Source organism: Rhynchophorus ferrugineus, unplaced genomic scaffold (genome assembly GCF_030347505.1).
Source record: "Rhynchophorus ferrugineus isolate W39M unplaced genomic scaffold, kcgeb_rfMv2 rfM4, whole genome shotgun sequence".
Taxonomy (NCBI): domain Eukaryota; kingdom Metazoa; phylum Arthropoda; class Insecta; order Coleoptera; family Curculionidae; genus Rhynchophorus; species Rhynchophorus ferrugineus.
In genome coordinates, this window is record NW_027472583.1 from 25,107,099 (window position 1) to 25,127,506 (window position 20,408).

Genomic DNA, 20,408 nt, shown 5'->3' on the forward strand with positions numbered 1-20,408 from the left:
TGAACTCCAAGAATCATATACATAATCGTTACTAGTCTAAAACGAATGGATAATTTAACTTTTCAGCTGAAAGAAGTCAATACATGCTCATATTTGCAAAACTATTATTTATTTACCTATGTTCTTATGTAAAAATGCGTTCTCAATGCACTTTCGGAGAAGTAGCCATTATATAATTAGGGTGTCGTTGATCGTTCCATGTCTTGTTTATTCGATCCAGGTCAAATCTTGTTAGCAAATATAATTTTTTCGGAGTACCAATCTCCACTGTTCTTGCATCCTGACAAAATTCTGTTTAATTTCTTTTTCCCTTATTCTAATCTCACTTTCTTTGGCTTTCATTGTTTCAACAAATTCTAGCTATACGAGTTATTAAATTGACTACTTCCAGCTTTTGGTTAAACTATTATATATATACTAGCCTAAAACGAATTGATGGTTAATTGCAACAAAATGTGTATGTAAATGTGTGTGTAATGATAATTTTAATAATTGCTAATTTTACAATTTTTTTATGTGAACAAAAAGAATAATTTTCTGCTACTTATCGTACTGAAATCAGCAGCTATTTTGGGTTGACATATTGGAATATGTTGATTCCTATATGATATATATGTCTATAACACTATAAATAAAATTGATGCTGCTTGGATTTCATAACATTTAAATTAACCTTACATTCTACACTTTATTCTTCCATATTTTTAAACCAATGTATGTATCGTTTATTCTATGCAATATAGTGCGGTTAATTGAATCGCACCCCCCTAAATGTGCGCATACGCCAAATTCGAAATGATTTGGTCAATAACCTATGCTGAAATGAAGTGTGTAGGTTTACAACGCAGATTATTTCTATGATGCAGATCAATCACAGAAACAGCGAGTACGACATAATGAAATTGAGCATCGCATTAGGGATGAGCAGCATTCCACTACGATTCGGTAGATATGGCGCTAACATGTCAGTTACAATTGGGGAAATGAAAACGGTTTGTCAATATTTTAAAGCATTAAAATATTTGCTTGGCTCTTTTTGTGCCGATGGAAAGGTAAAATGGCCATAATTGGCCCACTATCAGATCAATTAGTCTCATTAGTTCCTGGGATGGGAAATTATTCTAACTACTTTTTAGATCAAAATTTCTATCAAAAATATAATAGTTATATCACATGATAAGCTAATATAATCGACATATCACATTAACTATGTAACCTATGTAGGGAACAAATTAAAAAAATATTTATATAAATTACAAAGACTGATCAGTAATATATGCCATTTTGATCGATGAACTTATGACACTTTTCTGGTAAAATTTACATTGATGACCAACTAGTCTGAAAATCTTCTAGCATATTCTCTAAGCCTTCTGTAATATTTTTCTAAACATTTTTGTAAAATCAATTTTCTTTAGATTTTCTAGTGCTTGATCCTTTACAGATTCAGTATAGTTTAATCATCAAATCCATCAACACTAACTTTAAAATGCGTTTAGCGGGTAATTTAGACCTGTTAAAGATTTATGTAATTTTTAAATACATCACAAATACATCAAAAAACACAACACAATATTGCCTTATTACCCATCGTGTAACATCAAGAAACGTAGTCTGATATGATATCAAAGCCTCCTGTTTGCAGATGACTTATTTTATTAGTTTAGATGTAATTATTACGTAAGGAAATTTACAGTTATTATGGACTTAATATCAGCTTCTGAGAATATAAGATCAATTTTAAAAAGTTAGCTTATTACAAGGATAAAATCATGCAATGAGAAGCGATACAAGATATTTTAAAAATATATCTTTCGTAGAAAGCAACTGCCTCCACGTTTATTAAGAACAATTCATGCATTCATGCATATTCACTTATGCAAACGAGTAAAACTAATTTTAAAATTACATTTACATTTAAACAACCAAAATATAACATTTAGAAACAAAGGAATTTATTTCATTAAAACCGTTTTACATAGTAGCTAAATAAATGAATTTTACCATAGTAAAAATGTACTGGATATATTTAATTTGTGTTTTATTCTACTTTGTTTTACTGTTTCCGACAGCAAAACATATGTCGGAAGAATGCTTCATCCTTTGTGTATATTTGCGACTTTTCACAATCTCCATATAATGCGAGGGATTATAGCTGATACCAGCTAAAATAAGAACAATTTAATCTAGGGAAATTTAAAGCTTATTTAATATTATTGGTGGCTTAAGGCTTTCTATTAAGTATTTTCATGGCAATTTTCAATGATTTTTCAAGATAGGATTGAACGCTGCCACATTTTTTGCTGTAAAGTGACTTGATCGCGTGCTTATTTCTATAACAATCGTAGACTTCAATGTCCGAGTTAAAAACATCTTCGATCTTTTATTACGTTTTTTGATTTCGGTGTTACATTTAAAATTTACAATTTAAATTGTAATGTTAATTTATGCAATTTAAATTCTTATTACCGTATTATTACCGTATATTATATCATTCAGTATTGGATTACGAGTACTGTAAAAGTAATTAAATAGTCCGGAATGTGTCAAAACACACTGAAGGTAATTTATTACACCATGCTCTATCCTACTTCATCTGCTACTTTTACCACATACCGCTCTTTCTGACTAACACTTCTTATTAATTAAATTAATAGAAGATTACTCGTATATCTTATAAATAAGTCGATAGAAGATTCAACTGCTCTACAGAATATTTAAGCCGTTTCACCATGCCTATGGCGGTTTGTAGTTGTCTATAAGTAAAAGTTTAAGACTTCTCAGGTAACAGCCATTCTAGTCACACCAATAACCTAAGCTGGTTTCTCTGGGCTGCCCTCAAAATTCGCTAGCTGACACTGATGAGATGTTAGCGCACTGCTAACATCGCTTTCGAGGCGATAGCGATCTTAGCAGTGGGTACAGATACCCGACGAAAAAGTGAAAAATATAATATAAAAAATAATAAACATTAAAACGCACACCTTCTGACATGTTTCGCACGGAAACAGCAACAATTTTTTTGGGTTTGTTTAAGAATAGACAGCCTTTTTCAACTGAGCGTTAAAAATCCCGTACATTACCGTAGAATAAATAAAAGATACGAGAAACAGTAACATTTCGCCCCATTTGCCATTACCCTACATTTGTATTCCTTTGCCCTTTCCCCAGACATTCTCCGATACCCTTTTAGAGCCATTCAGATTTCGCAGGAGCATTTTTTACCCTTCGGTCTTTCCAAGTTTCTTTTTAATTAATTTATAGCGTTAAAGCGATGCAATTAGCTCACGAATTTAATGGAAGTCGGTAATCTAATTGAGGAATACCATTATATTTCCATAAAATTTCGTCTTCGGTTCACCCTTCCGCGTCACTGCTTTTAATGTGCTCCTATTAGGAAGGTTGCCGATATAGGTTTTTTAAAACTATGACTATATATATAGTCTATTCAAAGTTTCTTTGTACATACATCATCAAAATGCTTAATGCATTGGCTGTCGCAGTTTGTAAATTCGTTAGAATCGGACAATATTTTCCTTCCCATTTTATTCTAGTTAAGAAGAGACACGATGCTGTCTGATTAGGTCGAACGCTTAAACGAATGAGGCTGTCAAAGTTGTTCGTTTGTCAGACGTATGCAAACTTCTTGAAAGCAATGGTGATAAGAGTTTATAACTCTAATCTATAAACTATTGTGGCTGTATAATTAACTGTAGTTTTTAGATGCACTATAATGTCAAAATAATTTATATTTGATAAAATTTTTGTTCAATTATTTTATTTAGATTAGAATTTTGTTGTATGTCAAAGTCAAACTGAATTAAAACTCTGAGTTGATGCAACTAGTGAAATAGGAGACATCATGATGGATTGTTCTCTTTTGAGTTCACTCAATTATTAATTAAGTTATATAGAGATTAAGTTAATAGAGATTAAACAAATTAAGTTATATAGAGTTAAATAAAGTTTGGGTACAAATATGACAGCTGAAGGAAAAAGGTCGCCAAAGGAAAACAATCCCAGTTTATGGATTCCCAACACAAACATTACGGTTCAGAGTGTAAGGTCACCAAAAGCCAGACTGAATGTGCTGTGAACTAATATAGGCTACTGGAATTTGGATCGAAACTTTCAGTTTCTCATCCGTAGACTATTGAAATTTGGAGCAGCCAAAACTTGGGAAGCCATATAGGATATATCGATATATCCACGCATTCATTGCAAATTTCAAAAAATCAAAAGCAAGCTGGAGGTCGAAGGTACAGGGGATAATCAAACATAATTTTATTGGAATTAGAATAAGCTGCTCAGACGGGACAATGATCACGTTCTGGCGACCCTGTGTTCGTTTGTTTAGGAGGAAGATGTTACACCACGCGGCTGCTTCAGGGTGTTGTTTTGTATTGCCGTTGAACGAGTCGCTTCTACTTGCCTAAAAATAAAATAGTTTTTTTAAATAAAAATAAAAGTTTTTTCCGTTTTAAATCCTTCCCATTTTATAATATATATTTGTTAGGTCTAAGAATTTTTTAAATTTTTTATAATTTATTGGAACAAAGTTGGGCTAAATTAATTCAATAAACCAAATAATATTCTATTTTATATGGATATGGAATGAAACAAATATGCTTCCGCTGTTCAAAAATTATAAACATTTGAGGATGAAAATATTCATAAATTATATGAACTGGCGAAGGTTACCCTTATATGAGTTTTAGTTGAACTCTGGATTTATTTTCTTGCCAGTTTTTACACTCTTGCTTATAGGTATCACAAACATAAGTGTATAAGGCAATATAAGGAGTGTCTTGTCGTTTTGGCCACTGGTGATACCGAGCGGACAGTTATTAAAGAATGTTATTGCTATAATTGTTATGTACATCACTGAAATAAATATCACAAGAAAACAATATTAGTCTTTAAGTTGTACAGTTTTGTTTTCATTCTTTTCAATATTCTTTATGTTAATTTCCTATTTTATTAAAAAATTGAGGAATTTTGAAATATATCTTATATCCATTATATATCATTATAAATTGATAACACCTTTTTCAAATATCACAATTATTTGAAATAAACTGCCTTATTATATATATGTTAAATTTGTTTTAAACTTGATAAATATAGATAAATTTCCTAATGGATAGTGTTAGACACCATCCACTTCCTACAAAATTATATTGAACTTATTCAATTTAAAGCTATTACTTGTTTAGTTTTAGTGAAATATGCATATAAAACATTGATTATTTTAAAAAATTAAAAATTATTTTAATGATAAGGTAGCTATTAATATTGGAAATAACATGTAAGTGCCTTACAAAATAAACACTGTTTTATGAAATAAATATTTTTCTTTCTCACATATATTTGTTCTTCTGAATTATCATTTTCTTGCAAGTAATTGCTCTGAAAATACAGGGTGCGGCAGGAAGGTATGGTGTTTTTGAAATGCGTGGCGGCGGTGACGAGCTGAATGTTTTCAGGATTGTTGATATCTACTTATTCCGGGAAAAGGATGTCTAAACGGAATATCGATATATCAATATTAACAAGATTATCGATATTTTCTAGGTTTGTTATTCTGGCGACCAAAAAAAAGTCATTGGTACGAGAAGAGATTGATATTATATAGAATAGGCTAGATGACTATAATAAAGAATCACAAAATTATTGATTTATAATAATAATATACTACAGAGATGTTATTAAAAATATATTTATTTCAAAGAAACTGGGATTACTAAAATTTCACTTACAGTTTCCTAACCATCATTTCCGAATTCCAATATTTGAACTTTTTAGCGGGCTTCGATTTTATTTCAATTATTTATTTTATATTTCACAGTTGGAAAGAAAATGGAAAGAAAAGATAAATGAAAAAAATAAACTGGGATTTACCAAGGAAAATAACATAAATTTGTCCAAAATCGATTCGTCGATAATGACTGTACTGTTTGATCGTATCTGAAACAATAAATTAAAAAAGAATACTAGAATTTCTATAGAATTGAAGTTAGTTTTCCAGACACACTAATTATTAAATGTGGTAGAATATTGAAGAACATTATGTAAAAATACTGTCAGTATAACACTTGACAAGAAAATTAATAAATGGATAATCACACAAATGCTAAGACAAATCAAAATTCAGTCAATGGTAAACCTACTAAAAGAGTTTGTGATGATACAAGTGCAAATGTATTTGATAAGGCTACCAAAATATTCATTGATTGCTTTTCATATACTTTTAGCAGTTACTTTGTAATATATGGGTAAATAAAATACACAAATTGTAATTTTGACTATAGTTTATTTGTTCATTATAACAATAGCCTTACATTCTTATATACATATGTAACTGCAACTCTTTATTAATTATTTTAAAAAGTCTGTGTTTAGGCATGCGTTAGCATATTAAATTCTCCTATGAATTCTTAAATTAGATCTCCGCTTAGTTTCTTTTACCTTACTCGACAATACTTCATATATTGTTTGTACGTAAGTATTGTACGAATTGTTTGATCTGTTTGCCATAATATACATACCGTCTATTAACACTTAATAATATTACATTGCTCAATCAAATTTGTATCATTTACCCTTAATTTGGTAAAGTTAGGCCCACCGAACTCTTTGATGTACATCTTGTACAATACTGACTTCGTGCATATTTTTTACAACTAAACCAGCCACATCATAGGTTTGTGTTTATTTACAACATTTTTATTGATGCCAGTCGTTCTGTTGTGCTTTGTGATGATAATTTCGGAATATTTTAACGTTGGTCGGCATGGTTGCATTATAACAGGGGATTGTTGAGACCTGGGACTACGCGGGAATGAAATTGAAAAGTTATTATTAAGTTATTGATTACTTTTTGAACATCTTTCAGAATATGACAATAGCTATTCCAAATCTGTTGCATTTGTAAGAATTTCACCAGCTGCACCAGTTTGTAGTTTACTAAATGGTCTAGTCTTTAGATTTATTGCTTATTGACTGATTCTAAAATATTTAATAAATTGAGTATCTACTATCTATTATAATGAGGAGCGGTTTTATCAAAAATATAACCTTACCACATTTGTGCTATTTTAAAACAACACCTGCATATGTTTCATGTTGTATAAAGAAAATAATAGTATTTCTAAATATATATGTATGAGATTAACCAATTTACAGCTAAATATAAACATTACAATATAAATCTGCCTGTAAAAATTTATTACTTACATCAATTGCAAACTACTGTTTACACATTTATTTTAACTCTCAACAGCATCAACAAATCTTTGAAAGTATTGTTTAATTGCACTTTACAAACTAAATTAATGTATTTAATTGCTTCAAATATAGATCTGTAAACAGCAATAAAGCCAAGTACACCGTTGTGCGCAGAAGTGTATTTTGAATTTAGAAAATATTACTGAATTAAAATGATGGTTAATGATGGAAAATTCTATTTGTTTATGATCATTGTCTCGCAGTCTGAGTTGATATAAGTTGTTTGTCATTATATTAAGTGATTGCTAAAATAGGAATACCCATGTGTTCATTATGTGATGCTGGACGTCTCTCAAGCTGGGTATAGTATTTGGGTATCTAATTTAGAAATAGAATTTAGAATTTTCGAAATAAAATTTAGTCACTCATTAAGGGACATTCTCAACATTTAAACCTATTTTGGCAAGAGTTTCACAGGGTAGTGTCTTGGGACCACTCCTATATCTGCTTTATACCGCTGATATCCTAATAATAAATGAAACAGTACTTGGAACATTCTCCAGCGACACAGTTATCATGGAAAAAGATCTATCTTTGTCGAAAGCTATAGAAAAAGTACAAATAGCGGTCAACAAAATCTATAAATGGACTAGAGACTGGAAAATACAGCTTAGTAGCTTCAAATCTGTCCATGTTAAGTTTGTGTTGCGGTGAAACGACAAAAACCTGATTATAGTACTTGACGGATGCCCGATTCCTCAAGCAGAATCAGCCAAATACCTTGGAATATATATCGATGGTAGGTTAAACTGGAAACTGATGTTTGACAAAACATCATGAGTGTTAGACAAAAAAGCAGAGCAGATTAGACTTTAAGTTAAGGTTTGTCGGAAGATACTCTCAACTTGATCTAAAATCAAAGAGATTGATTTATCAGTTAATCATAAAGCAAATTTGGAAATATGGGGTTGTAGAAGATATCAGATCAAGTTCTACGATTAATTACCAATGCTTATCGCACGAACCAACGAAGATGACCTGCAAGATTACCTCGAAATCAAATGGATCCAAGATTTAGCCTTAAAACATGAAAAAAATGTTGCTAAATCACAGCAACGTGGAAGCTACTGGAAAACACGCAGGAAATCAAAAGGTAGAAGGGAACCAAATCACACGAACTTGTCTAGTGTATAAGTGTATTCTTAACTTTAACTTAAGTAGATTTGTTTAGTTCTAATTTGGGAAATACATACTGATGTATTAATCTCGTACTCGCCTCGCTTGTTTATTAATGCAAGTACAACAGAACAGTAGTAATACATTAATTTGTAAATTAAGATTGTACTCAGAATATCTAATGTAAAGAATATCACATATATAAGTATCACAGTAAAGAAATCTGATTTTCTAGGAGAGAAGCAGATAGATAAAATATACGCTTTCATTATGATAATATATACATTTTGATAGCTATAATCATTGAATTAAGGTTCGAATTATTACAATATCGACCATTATTTATAAATATTCTTTTATCATATGATAAATACAAAAATAAAAATACACTTAAAATATTTTGTTTTTTACTATTTTCTAAGAACTTATTGAACGATCCTTTATAGTATAAAAAGAAGTTATTCTAAATAAGGAAAAAAAGTAGAATATTAAAATTCACTTTTACAGAGCTTCTTTTAATTTTTGCGATGGGAGTATTTCGTTAATTTGTATCTTAACTAAGAAATTTAAAAATACAAAAGAATGCTGATGTCGACGACAGAATACTATTTTGTACAAGTTTAGTTACAGTTGCCCGAACATTTTTCAAAGTTTTTCAACTATCTAAACAATAACAAAATAGGAACAAAAAACGAGAGTAATTTCGAAAAACGGTCTAGCGGAAGGATGAAATGAATGTTTTGGAGTTGGGATGATTAATACTTTAGTTCAGTCGTCAAGCAGTTTTTTCTTTTACTCAATCATTCGCGATTACATTTGATGGTTGTTGTTAAGTGTGTAACAAATTAGATTTTTGAAATAGTTGTTTTTTAAAACCATTTCCAATATTATTCTCATTACATGCTTTATTACAATGAATCGGTTCATGTATATTTCGTACTTTCGTATATTTTAACCGAGCTTGTGTGTTTTTCTTTGAAATGAAGGGTTTCTTGACTGGTCATTGTTATAGCATATAATTTCTGTTTACGTAACCGTCTTCTAATCAATCTAATAGAAATATAAATTGATAGATATCTTATCTCATTACTTGTCAATAGTAAACAAGGAGCGATTTTCTTTCATCGTATTCACATCGTTTATTTTCAAACAACACTTTTATGAGAATTCATGTAAGCATTTTCACTAGGAACTGGTCGATGTTGAAGTGTAATGAAATTCTTGTGTTATTTGAAGATGCCATACTATCCGAGTCAGCCCAACTCTTGATAACATTGTTTAATTATCCTTCCCAGCCTTTCACGGCAGCATTGATTCAATTTTTGGTCCAATTTTGAATAATTCTGCTGTATAGTTCCGCTTGAATTTGAAAACAGACCTCGGTTATGTTAAATTTAAGAACATTGATTGATTGTAGTGCAGTGGTATATACTACGAACTTATTTTATTGGCAGAAATAGAGGTTTAATAAGATTCAGCTGTTTTATTCAAAATTGTTATTCTTTTTGTTCCTTCTTCAATTTAGGCGACTTTTATGTTTGGCTGTTATGTATGAACGTTTTTTATGTTGCATGTTTTATTATATTTTTGTTTCCTCTTTCCAAGATCATCTAGTTATTCTATGAAATACCTTCATTTCGGTTGTCTCTAGTAGTGGCTTAGTTTTCTATATACCAGGTCGAGTTTTTGTGGTGTGCGGTTTGGCTTCTATTTTACCTCTGTGTCATCATCATAAGTTGATGTAAGCTTAATTTAAAGTATTTTTTTTTGTATAACTTTCTTCCAGTTTCCAGTTTGCACATTAATGTCGAATTTTATTTATTAAAGCATTCATTAGACTTAACTAAAGATGGTTGCATTTATAGAATAATTATAGTGATGCCGGTTTGCCAATTACCAGTAGAGACGGAAATTAGTGATTGAGACGTTGACTACTATATTTTGTTCTCTGCCTGTGCCTCTGTTCTTTTTTTCTTTATGTTTGAAAGATCTAAATTTATATTGTTTGCCTCAATTTGTACGCTTTTTTTGTTCAATGTTGAATTTTATTCAATGTCAGTATATTCTATTTTTCTTCTAATTAATTAATTATAAGTCAGTGAGAATTAATAAAAAGTATGAATTAAATAAAAAGTAACTGAAAATACTACTTTTAAATTACTCCTATTTTTTTTTCAAAACAAAATAATCATATCATTCAGTCTACTAATGAAAAGTACCGAATAAATATATGCACAATAAAATACGAAATTATTAAAAGGGCACTCCCCCTGAACACTAATAATAACGAGTACTAAGAAAACCAATAGTGTTATATTAAATATTTGTTGTTGTTGCTTTTATTTTAAAATTCTTTTAATTTTTACAGATTGAAAGCTGAACAGATCTTACTCGACACTATGAAAATTGTTCAGGACAATGCCATTATGTTAGTGACTATTTGATTTATTGGTGAAAATAGACACGTACTGTTGCGTAATGTTGTCTAGTGCGGTTATTTGAGTGAAGTGACAAAAGACAGTTACGCGAATATGACGATGGAAACCGATGAAAATCCACCTGCTGGCCCGAGTACAGCTCAGGATAGGTATGTTATTAATTATTTGTTTTTTTATTAACTTCAATTTGTTATCTAATTCATTTGAATGTTTTTGGTTAATTTAACATAATTTTTTTTGTAAGATCCGCGAAATAGTAATAGTCTTGATCGATATCTCTTAAGGAATTGTGACTGTCAGAGAGAATTTCTTATTATAATGTCATTTTATAGTTATATAGTTATTTCGTTAGAGTTATTTTTAATGCTATCCTTAGTAAATTTATTCTTGCCGCTCAACCTCCTAGGTGTTTTGTACGACGTCCTATATTTAGGTTTAAATCCAGCAAATTAAATATCGGTATTATTTCAAATCGCATCATTTCAGTAGGTTTCTATTAATAACCTAACTCTTATTATTTTTAACTTGCTCTCTTTTAACTTTCTTTTTTGACTAATATCTCGATTTAATATGCGTAAATTCTCGAAATCGATGAGTTTTGTTGGTTTTCGTCCCTCTACCATCTGTAAACATTAGTCGGATATTCAGGGCTCTGTTTCATGTCGAGCTAGTGAGCACACTTTAATGACGCTTTTGTTGGAAAAAAGTTTCTATTGATTGTATGCGACTTTTTAACATTTCGTCTTTTGTAGTCTTAGTTGTGCTGCTGTCCATAGGAGGTAGTGGTTGACAATCAGGTTTCCACATTACCCGTACAACATTGAGTGTTGAATGAAACCGGGAGCTAATCAAAACGTCTGATCAGCAATACCCAATAAAGCTGAATACAAGTGAATCAATCTCCTGCATCTCGCCATGTTAGCTGGTGCTTCATAGGGTGTTGAAATACAAAGTTTGATGTGCATAGTGTTTGTTCTATAATATGACGAGTGATGAAAAAGATATTTCTTACGAGCAGTTATAAAAAATTGCGGGCGGATCTCGATCAATCATATAAATCGGCGTACTTTGGCAATATGTTTAAGCTGAAACTATGCAAGCTATTATTAGGCGCTTGTGCGGTATTTTGATTAGCCATATCTATTGTTGAAGATGTGAGGTATTAATAGTAATTGTTAAATTCAATAGTTTGGACATTTATCTACATAAAATAACAGTTTACCATTTCATATTATTGAGTTATTTAGTGTATACAGGCGCTAATCACGGAAGGTTCTAAATTGTATGGAGCTAAAGTTAGTTTTAAAGGATGTTATTTATTTGAAACTTTATTGCAAAAACTCGGTACAATGTATTTTATTCCAAGTATTGTCCATCAATTGTCGCTACTTTTTCCCATCTTTCATTTAATTTACGGATTCCATCTCGAAAGAACGATGTAGCTTCGCATTTATCGATAATTTTTTGGTATCCTCATAAGAAGTGAAGCGCTGTTCAGACAGGTCACGACTCATATGTCGGAACAAGTTGTAATTAGAAGGAGAAAGGTCTGTATAATACGGCAAGTATGGTAACATTGCCTATTTTAACGTTTTCAAATATGATTGCACTAGTTTTCCAATATGTGGTTGAGCGTTATCATGCTGAAGAATAACATTGTTGTGTCTTCACTCGTATTGCGGGCGTTTTTCGCGCAGTGCTTGGCCCTAATGAATCAATTGTAGTCGATTGCGGTCCCTATTAATGGTTTCATTAGTTTTTAGCAGCTCATACAACGTCAAGCCTATCCGACCAAATAGAGAGCATTTGATTGAAGCCATAGGTATTGGACTTTTTGACGTTTTCTTGATATCATACTTCTCATCACCAGTAACAGTACAATGCAAAAAACCTTTCCGATTTTGTAGCTGAAACAGAATTTCACACATAACCTAACGTCTTTCAATATCTCTTGGCTTGTGCTATATGACAAAATATCTAAGCTTTTGGATCATTTCCATGCACTTCAAACAATCGGAGATAGTTTCTTGTATTATTCCCAACAGTTCTGCCTTCAAATTCTCCTCTTACTTGTTTTGGCTGTCCAGAACGTCCTATATATTCGGTGTCGAAATTAACACTTTTAAAATCCTCGAACCCAGTATTCACATATCGAAATCGATGGAGCATGGTTTCCATAAGCTTCACGAAGCATTGACTTAAGTAAAACTCTCCGCAAATGCGATTTACTCGGTGCAAATTAAGATATTTTCATACTGAAAGGTGAAGCAATATGAAGAACCACCATCTCTATTTTCCAATATATATTTTCCACAATCATTACTTTTAGAAACTTATAGTGATTCTACTACTTCATATCTTAAATGTTAGTTTTAGTTTCAAGTATTTAATAGTGACCATTTTCATGTTAATGACAAAGAACGGTCTAGAGGACTAAAAAGGTTCGAAGGTAATGAATTGCAAGACTTATTGGGCGAAAATCCAGTTCAATCTATGAAAGAACTTTTAGGCAGCTTAGTAGTTGAGCAGAAGTGCGAAAATGGATCGATAGTTGTTTTATATTAATTACAATAAATGCATTTCTAAAGAAAAACAATAATCAGAATATATACAGGCACCTAATAAATAATGTTGCTTTGATTTAAGCTGATTATATATCATAACTGTATATCCCATACATATATTATATGATTTAATTATATTTCAGTGATCCGGCCCCATCAGAACCCAAACCAGACTCCAACATAAGCACTCAAAGGTAAGAAGGAGCTACTTAGCAGCAACCGAGCTACTCTTAATATTCGTTGTAAAAATATACGTGTAAGTTGGTGGCCTACTTTCCTTGTATTATTGAATTTTCAAGAGAAACAACAGGAGGGGAAAAGACCATGAATATTATAAACGCTGCTAATCCTAAGTTATTACGTAAGACGGTGTGCGGCCCGTGTACAACAGAAAACAGTTTAAATTATTTAAAGTGGAACAAAAAACCGTATCAGTTTGCTTGTGGCGCGGAGGGGTGGGGTCCTACGCCGGAAAACGGGAAGATGGCTCGCAACAAAAACAACTTTATTTCATGCTAATCCAGAATTAAGTTTGTTGCGAAATTTACTTATCTTTTCGATGCGTAGGGGGAACAATTAATGTTTGATGGGTTCGCGAATCTTTGCCAAAGCGAATTATTATATAAATAGCAACTTAAGACCTTTCTGCCATTTGATCAGTGTTGGTATTGTTGACCTTATTAGCTTGGAATTTTTTATTATTAGTCATTGTGAACAATTATTAATCTATATATAGTCTATTCAAGGTTATTTTGTATATACGTCATCTAAATTTGTGACGTCAAAACGTCGCCTCAACTTACAAAATTAGACAAAATTCTAATCTAAATATAATAAATGAACAAAAATGTTATCAAACATATTTAGTTTATTTTAACATTATAGTACTTCTAATGCATATATTATCGAAGGATTTAACACTACAATTAAGAATACAGGTATAATAGTGTGTAGGTTAGAGTTGTTTTATTATATTTACATTGAACTCTTTTCCGCAGCACCCATGAGGTAGTGATCTAGTCGCGTTTTTTAAAGTAGTGGTATCCCCCTGGAGGCCTAATTTACCTAATTAACAATTATATATCAGAGTAATGTATTTTACTTTCATTCGAGAGCCTCTTTACCTTTTTACGTTTAGTTCTTGTTTCATTCGATGTTGTGTTTACTTGTCAAGTCATCTTGATATCACAGTATATTTTATTTATTCTGCTACTACCTGTACACCATTCTTGATAAAATTAATCACTGAATTCTGCCTAATGCATTTACCATATCTACAAAATAATTAGTATTCATTCTCTCCTCATAAATTCTAACCTAATGCTCATGTTTAATTCTGAACAATTACAATAATATCTGTGCACACAAATCTTTCACACCCTACAATACTATTTTCTATAGTTATAGTCTACTAATTATGTGCAAACCTTTAGTTGTTTCCACTCTCATTACCCTGTTTCAGGAATTTCCAGCATTGCACAGCAGTATCACATATCCTGAAAATTTCCGTTAGTCACATTCAATTTCCGAGTCATTTTCCAAGTCAATTACTAAACGGTTAAGTTCCAATCTGTCTAAAACATGTTCACGATTCCACCAATTACTTCCTCTGTATGTCTTATTGAGTGCATCCAAACCGAACGTGTTATGGTCGTTAATGCTTCCTTCCACATATCCAAACAGTTCTTGATGGAATATCCTTCTTGACCAACATGTCCATTATAATAATTCTTTGCTACGTCCCATACCAACTCGATTGGATTGAATATACAGTAATATGGGGGAAGTCATAATACTATTTGACCATATTGTACAGCCATTTGATCTACTGTATATCGGGCTTATTCCTAAAGAAAGTAAATTACAAAAGACGCAATGAAACGTTTCATTTATATTTACCTAGTAACAATTTGAAATTGTTCATTCTTTAATATGGTTTCTTCAAAACTTATTTTATGTAATTTAAGCCATTTTTTAAATGCAGCCTTTGTTGATACACTTTTTGGGATCTTCTCCACCGGTATACTATGATATGGTAATTTGTCCATAACAACACCTGATCCTCAAGTTCTTTAAAAGCTGATTTTCAAACCACTGCAAAAATAAGTTGTAGTTCATTTCTCCATGGTAGTCACCTTTCGACTTAGTGGAAAGCACTAATTCTGCAGCAGGAATAAAAATAGCTCATTTATGTTCATGTTTACAGCATGAAGTAGTTCTTCATGACATATATGTTATGTCTGCAATGAATTCTTAATAAATGTTATGACTAACAAAACTTAATCGATAGTTATTCCTACGTTTACCTTTTTCCATCAACTTTTGTTTCCTTTACGCTATATCTATTATCATCTTGCCATGAGTGACCCAATGTACCGTTCTGAAATATCGACGTCTCATCTATACAACTTGATATAATAATTCTTCCTTGATTTTGTTATGTTTTTAGAAATTGTAGTTTTTAAAAGCAATGTCTGCATTTCCATTTAACCTATTCGTGGGTTATCTTTACACCACTTAAATCCTATGTTACCTAACAGTGTATGATAGGATGTTCAACATCCCTCAAATAGATGCATATCTTTCAGATTTTTATGGATACTTTCAAGTCTAACAATTTTCTCTGAAATAATTTTATTAAATTATGTTTCGGTTGAACTATGTTACTTACTGTTTCTATACATTTCGTATATTTGAACTCATAACCCGTTTCGCATAAAGACATGTTATATAGTTTTTTATATTTTGAGATATTTTAGAGAAAGTGCCCGTACTAATGTTCAGTGCAACTGCAACACGCTAAAAATGTTTTCAATAAAAACCGCGGCGATTTGAAATTCTATAAAACAAAGCCTTAAAACAACGTTTGCCGTTTTATAACCCGTAATTATAATATTTTGAATAATTTTGCGTACGCTGACAACCGGACGCCTTGGACAAGCTAGTTCAGTTTCACGTTCGAACTTATTAGACAGCATCATGTCTCTTGTCTGATTCTGAAACAATTTACAAATTGCGGCAGGCAATACGTTAAACATCTTAATGACGTATATACAAGAAAACTTTGAAAACACTATAAATAAACCGCTCTGCCCTGTCTTTCACCGAAATGAATAATTTTTGTTGTTTTGTTCGTTATTCTTAGGACAAGACATTTTTTTGTAAAAGCTTGCGGAAGTTTTTACACATAAAACAGTTGATAAAACTATGACAGATTTACGCTCATTTTTTAAATTCCTTTGCATTAAAATAGTGATGAACATTAAATTTGGTCGTGTAAATAATTAAATTTATTCGGCCAAGAGCAAAAAAGAAGGAAGTGGAGAAGAGAAGAAGTGTAGGAAGTGAAATCATTAAGTATATAGAGAAGTTCTTGGAAAATATAGTTAAAATAATCCTGATTTCAATTCCACAATCAACTTTTATCTCGTGTTCAGCAAAGTGTTCGGTTTACACAGAAATAGAGTCTTAACTTTATAGGAAATTTTGGGGAAATGCTTCGCGACGTCCAATATCTAGATGTCGCTACTTTTAACTTACTACTTGTTTTAATCGCTATGCTAGGAGCCGCGTCGGGATCTGATTGACTTACTTCGTTTTTATGGTGCATCCATTGTTTATTTATTTCGAACGCCATTTTCAGAATGCCTGACGAAAGGAATAGTGTGTTTAGATTCTTATAACGTTTAGAGATTAAGTTAAGTTTATTAGTTTAGTATATATAAGTCGGTAGTACAATAAGTCAACTGAATTCTCAATCTAGAAAGTGTTGTTTGTGCGGATACATGGTCTTTAAAAATGGTTGTCAATGTTAAAAATCCCAAACTGACTGAATTAACTATCAAAGGCATTTTTGATCGTTACAGCATGTTTTGTTGTAAATTGGGATAAGTTTATTCATTTCAATCATATAAAATATGAAATATTTATTTTTTATTTTTAAATATTAATATCCTTCTGAAAGAAGCTATGCAAACGGCGATATAGTTTTATTTTTGGATCAATTATTTGATAGTTTAACAAGCACTATAATAAAAGCTACTGAATACAAACCTTTTAAGAGAAGATTAACCGAGGTTCCATAGGCTAGGAATTTTGGTGCAAAGCAATTCAGGACTTAAATAGAACTTATTACCCAAGCAGGTTGTAAAGGTCAACGTTTTGTTTTCGACATTAGTCTGTTTCTTGCCATAATCTGGAATCTTCTATTGGGTTAAAATATCTCATTATCTTTTATTTGAAGTATCTGTTTGATAAGAGTGAAAGTCTGCATATTCTTTTCGCTTTACATCTGTTTCATCTTGTTCCATGCATTCAAGTTTTCGTTTAACACATAATATGTTATTTAAAGCTTATATAATGGGTTAATAAATTAGACCCCTTAACATTTACATCTACTAAAAAAAAATATACACTTCAAGGCATGTTAATAAGAATATTACACAATAAGAAAATATTGACATGTAATGAACAAGTACTATTGTTGCTTTTCAAAAAGTTTCAATTACAAAAAATCTCTCAATATTTATTTGCGCACTCTATAGTTATTATTAAAACCACGAAAATCAAAATTTCATCTTAACTAAAAATAGTTCCTCATGTAATTTGAACGTTATATTATTTTAAACTCCGCGAAAATAATAAAATATTACCATGCGCCTACTAGTATTTCATCGTTAGCTGAGGGTTTAGCCATTGTTAATGCAGCCGTTTGTATTTTGTTCGTTCGTATTCATATTTAATTCAAATGTGGTTTCCCTATTATTACGGCCAGCTTTTCAGCCAAACAGCTTTAATGCTCGGTATATTTTTGAAATGGAACTGTTTATTTGGAAATTCGGCCGTAATCTCTTGGGAGTATATATAGTAACGATTTCGGTGTGATTCAACTTTATTATTATAGTTATATACACACACACACAATCATATTTTTATGTATGTATACTTGACAAATTATTCATTTTGGTTTTGTGTTTTTTTAAATAAATATTAGCTTTGGAAACTATCCACTGAAAAGAGTCGAAGCAGTCGATAGTCAAAAAAATAGTAACTACTATTTTCAGTCAAATGTACGATTCGACGGTTTCGTTCAATTCATGATGTCAGACGAAGATGTACGAACCCTTTCCTGTATAAATTGTAAGAGAGGAAAGAACGGAGATAATTGTGATTATATTTTCCAAGGGCAGTATAAGCGAGACAGAGATGTATATATTCCTTCACGTACTAACTTTAAAAAAGAAAAGGTAATAACTAATTACTGAATACTATTAACACGTAATTCATAATTTCATTTTAAACGAAGTAGAACAACTTTTATATTTGAATGTTCTGTGGATCTGTAAAAAGGAATGGAATTTTTCTATGAAATGGAGTTATACCCCATAAAGGTTTTTTCGTATTTTAATATGTTAATTGCTATTTTCAAATAATATACTAAAATAAATATAGACGATACAATAGAACTTAAACAAAACCTAAAAACTAAAGATGTACAATAACCATAAATACAAAGTAAATATTAAACATATACCTAATCATAGAAAAAAAAACTAATTCATGAAATAATTGAAAATGATCGCGCAATAACTACTAGAGCTTTTTTTAAATGAAGCAAATGCTTTCTTTATTATTGAACGGAAATATTTTTTAACAACAATTGAGAGAGTAATCGAAATATTACCTATTATTGCCACAAAAACAGTCAAAAGTATTTTATTATTTATGATTAACAATTTTAATCTTTTTACCCTATTACATTAACAATCTTGAAAAATATCGTTGTAAAATGTTGCTATATTAATATGCATTATATTGTTATTTGCAAGTAAAGTACCAAAAAATTTATAAAATTATATATATTACATATAAATCTATGTATGCATAAATTGGGAACATTTTTGTCAAGATCGCGACTAGGACGACAGAACTAGAACGTTAAAAACCAGTCGAATGAAACTAGTAGAACCAAAATAGTAACTAAAAGTACATGACTGAAATAGTCGATAGTAAATAATAACAAAATCAGTCGGACCGAAAATAGCGACTGAAAACAGTCACTGGTAAAAAGTAGTAGAATCAGTGGAACAAAAAATAGCGACTGAAACAGTCGATAGTGAGAAGTAGTCAATTACTAAACAGTCGATAGTCGATTTAGGTCGATAGTTTCCAACACTAATAAATATACTTATGTAATATGGAAGAGTTTATAAGTTATTATTAGTATGTTGATATAATGTGTTTAAAACTGTTATAATGGGCAAATAATGGTAATATTTATAATTTATTTAAATTAATCAATAATAACACAGGAAATAATAAGAAATAAAGTGAAGGAAGAAGGTAATCGGATATTGATAATAGGATAATTAATAGAGATTTTCATATGGAATACAGAAATAGATGGATTGGAGAAAGAAAGAAGCAATATATTAAAAAAATGTTAATGGCGGAATCGGAGAGGGGTAGAGTGAGTGATGAAAAAAACGAAGAAACAAAAATAAATTCGATAAGGTGAAAGAGGGACATCTACAAATTAAAAAAGACGAGAATACTGTGGAGGATAGTAACATGAAACATCGGATAATTGAAAATTGTGGAGTAAATAAGAACTGGAGGAAAGATTTGAACAAACTAAGTTAAATATACTAGCGATTTCTATAAAAAGAATAATGGGCATAAGTTTGTTTATGGTGGAGCTGATAAAAGCAAAAATGTATTGATATAAGTAGATTGCATAATAAATAAAAAGCTGGAACAAGAAATAGCAATCAATCCTGCTATTTGTTCGCGTTTGTCCAGCTACCAGCAGTCTAATTTTTATAATTTTCATAAAAAAATAGATTTTTGGGCTTCGGGATATGTTTAATCAATAACTTCCCAAAGCTATATCCTGTATTTTTCCTATGATTGTTATTTTTGCTTCTGATATTAATTTGCATAGTTTAAATTAAACAAAGCTCTCGGTTATTTATTTAAATTGAAAAACATTTATAAAATCTTG

At 30.8% G+C, this 20,408-nt stretch overlaps 1 protein-coding gene across 2 annotated transcripts in view; it reads left to right on the plus strand.

Annotated features, from left to right (window-relative positions):
• The window catches only part of LOC143195714 (phosrestin-2), a 486,868-nt gene that overhangs the window by 24,903 nt on the left and 441,557 nt on the right, over positions 1-20,408 (plus strand). For both annotated transcript variants that reach the window (XM_076403139.1, XM_076403137.1), the window contains exons 2-3: positions 10,772-10,990; positions 13,549-13,599. In XM_076403139.1, the coding sequence (XP_076259254.1) occupies positions 10,935-10,990; positions 13,549-13,599 (107 nt within the window). In that variant the 5' untranslated portion in view covers positions 10,772-10,934. The remainder of the gene's footprint in view (positions 1-10,771; positions 10,991-13,548; positions 13,600-20,408) is intronic.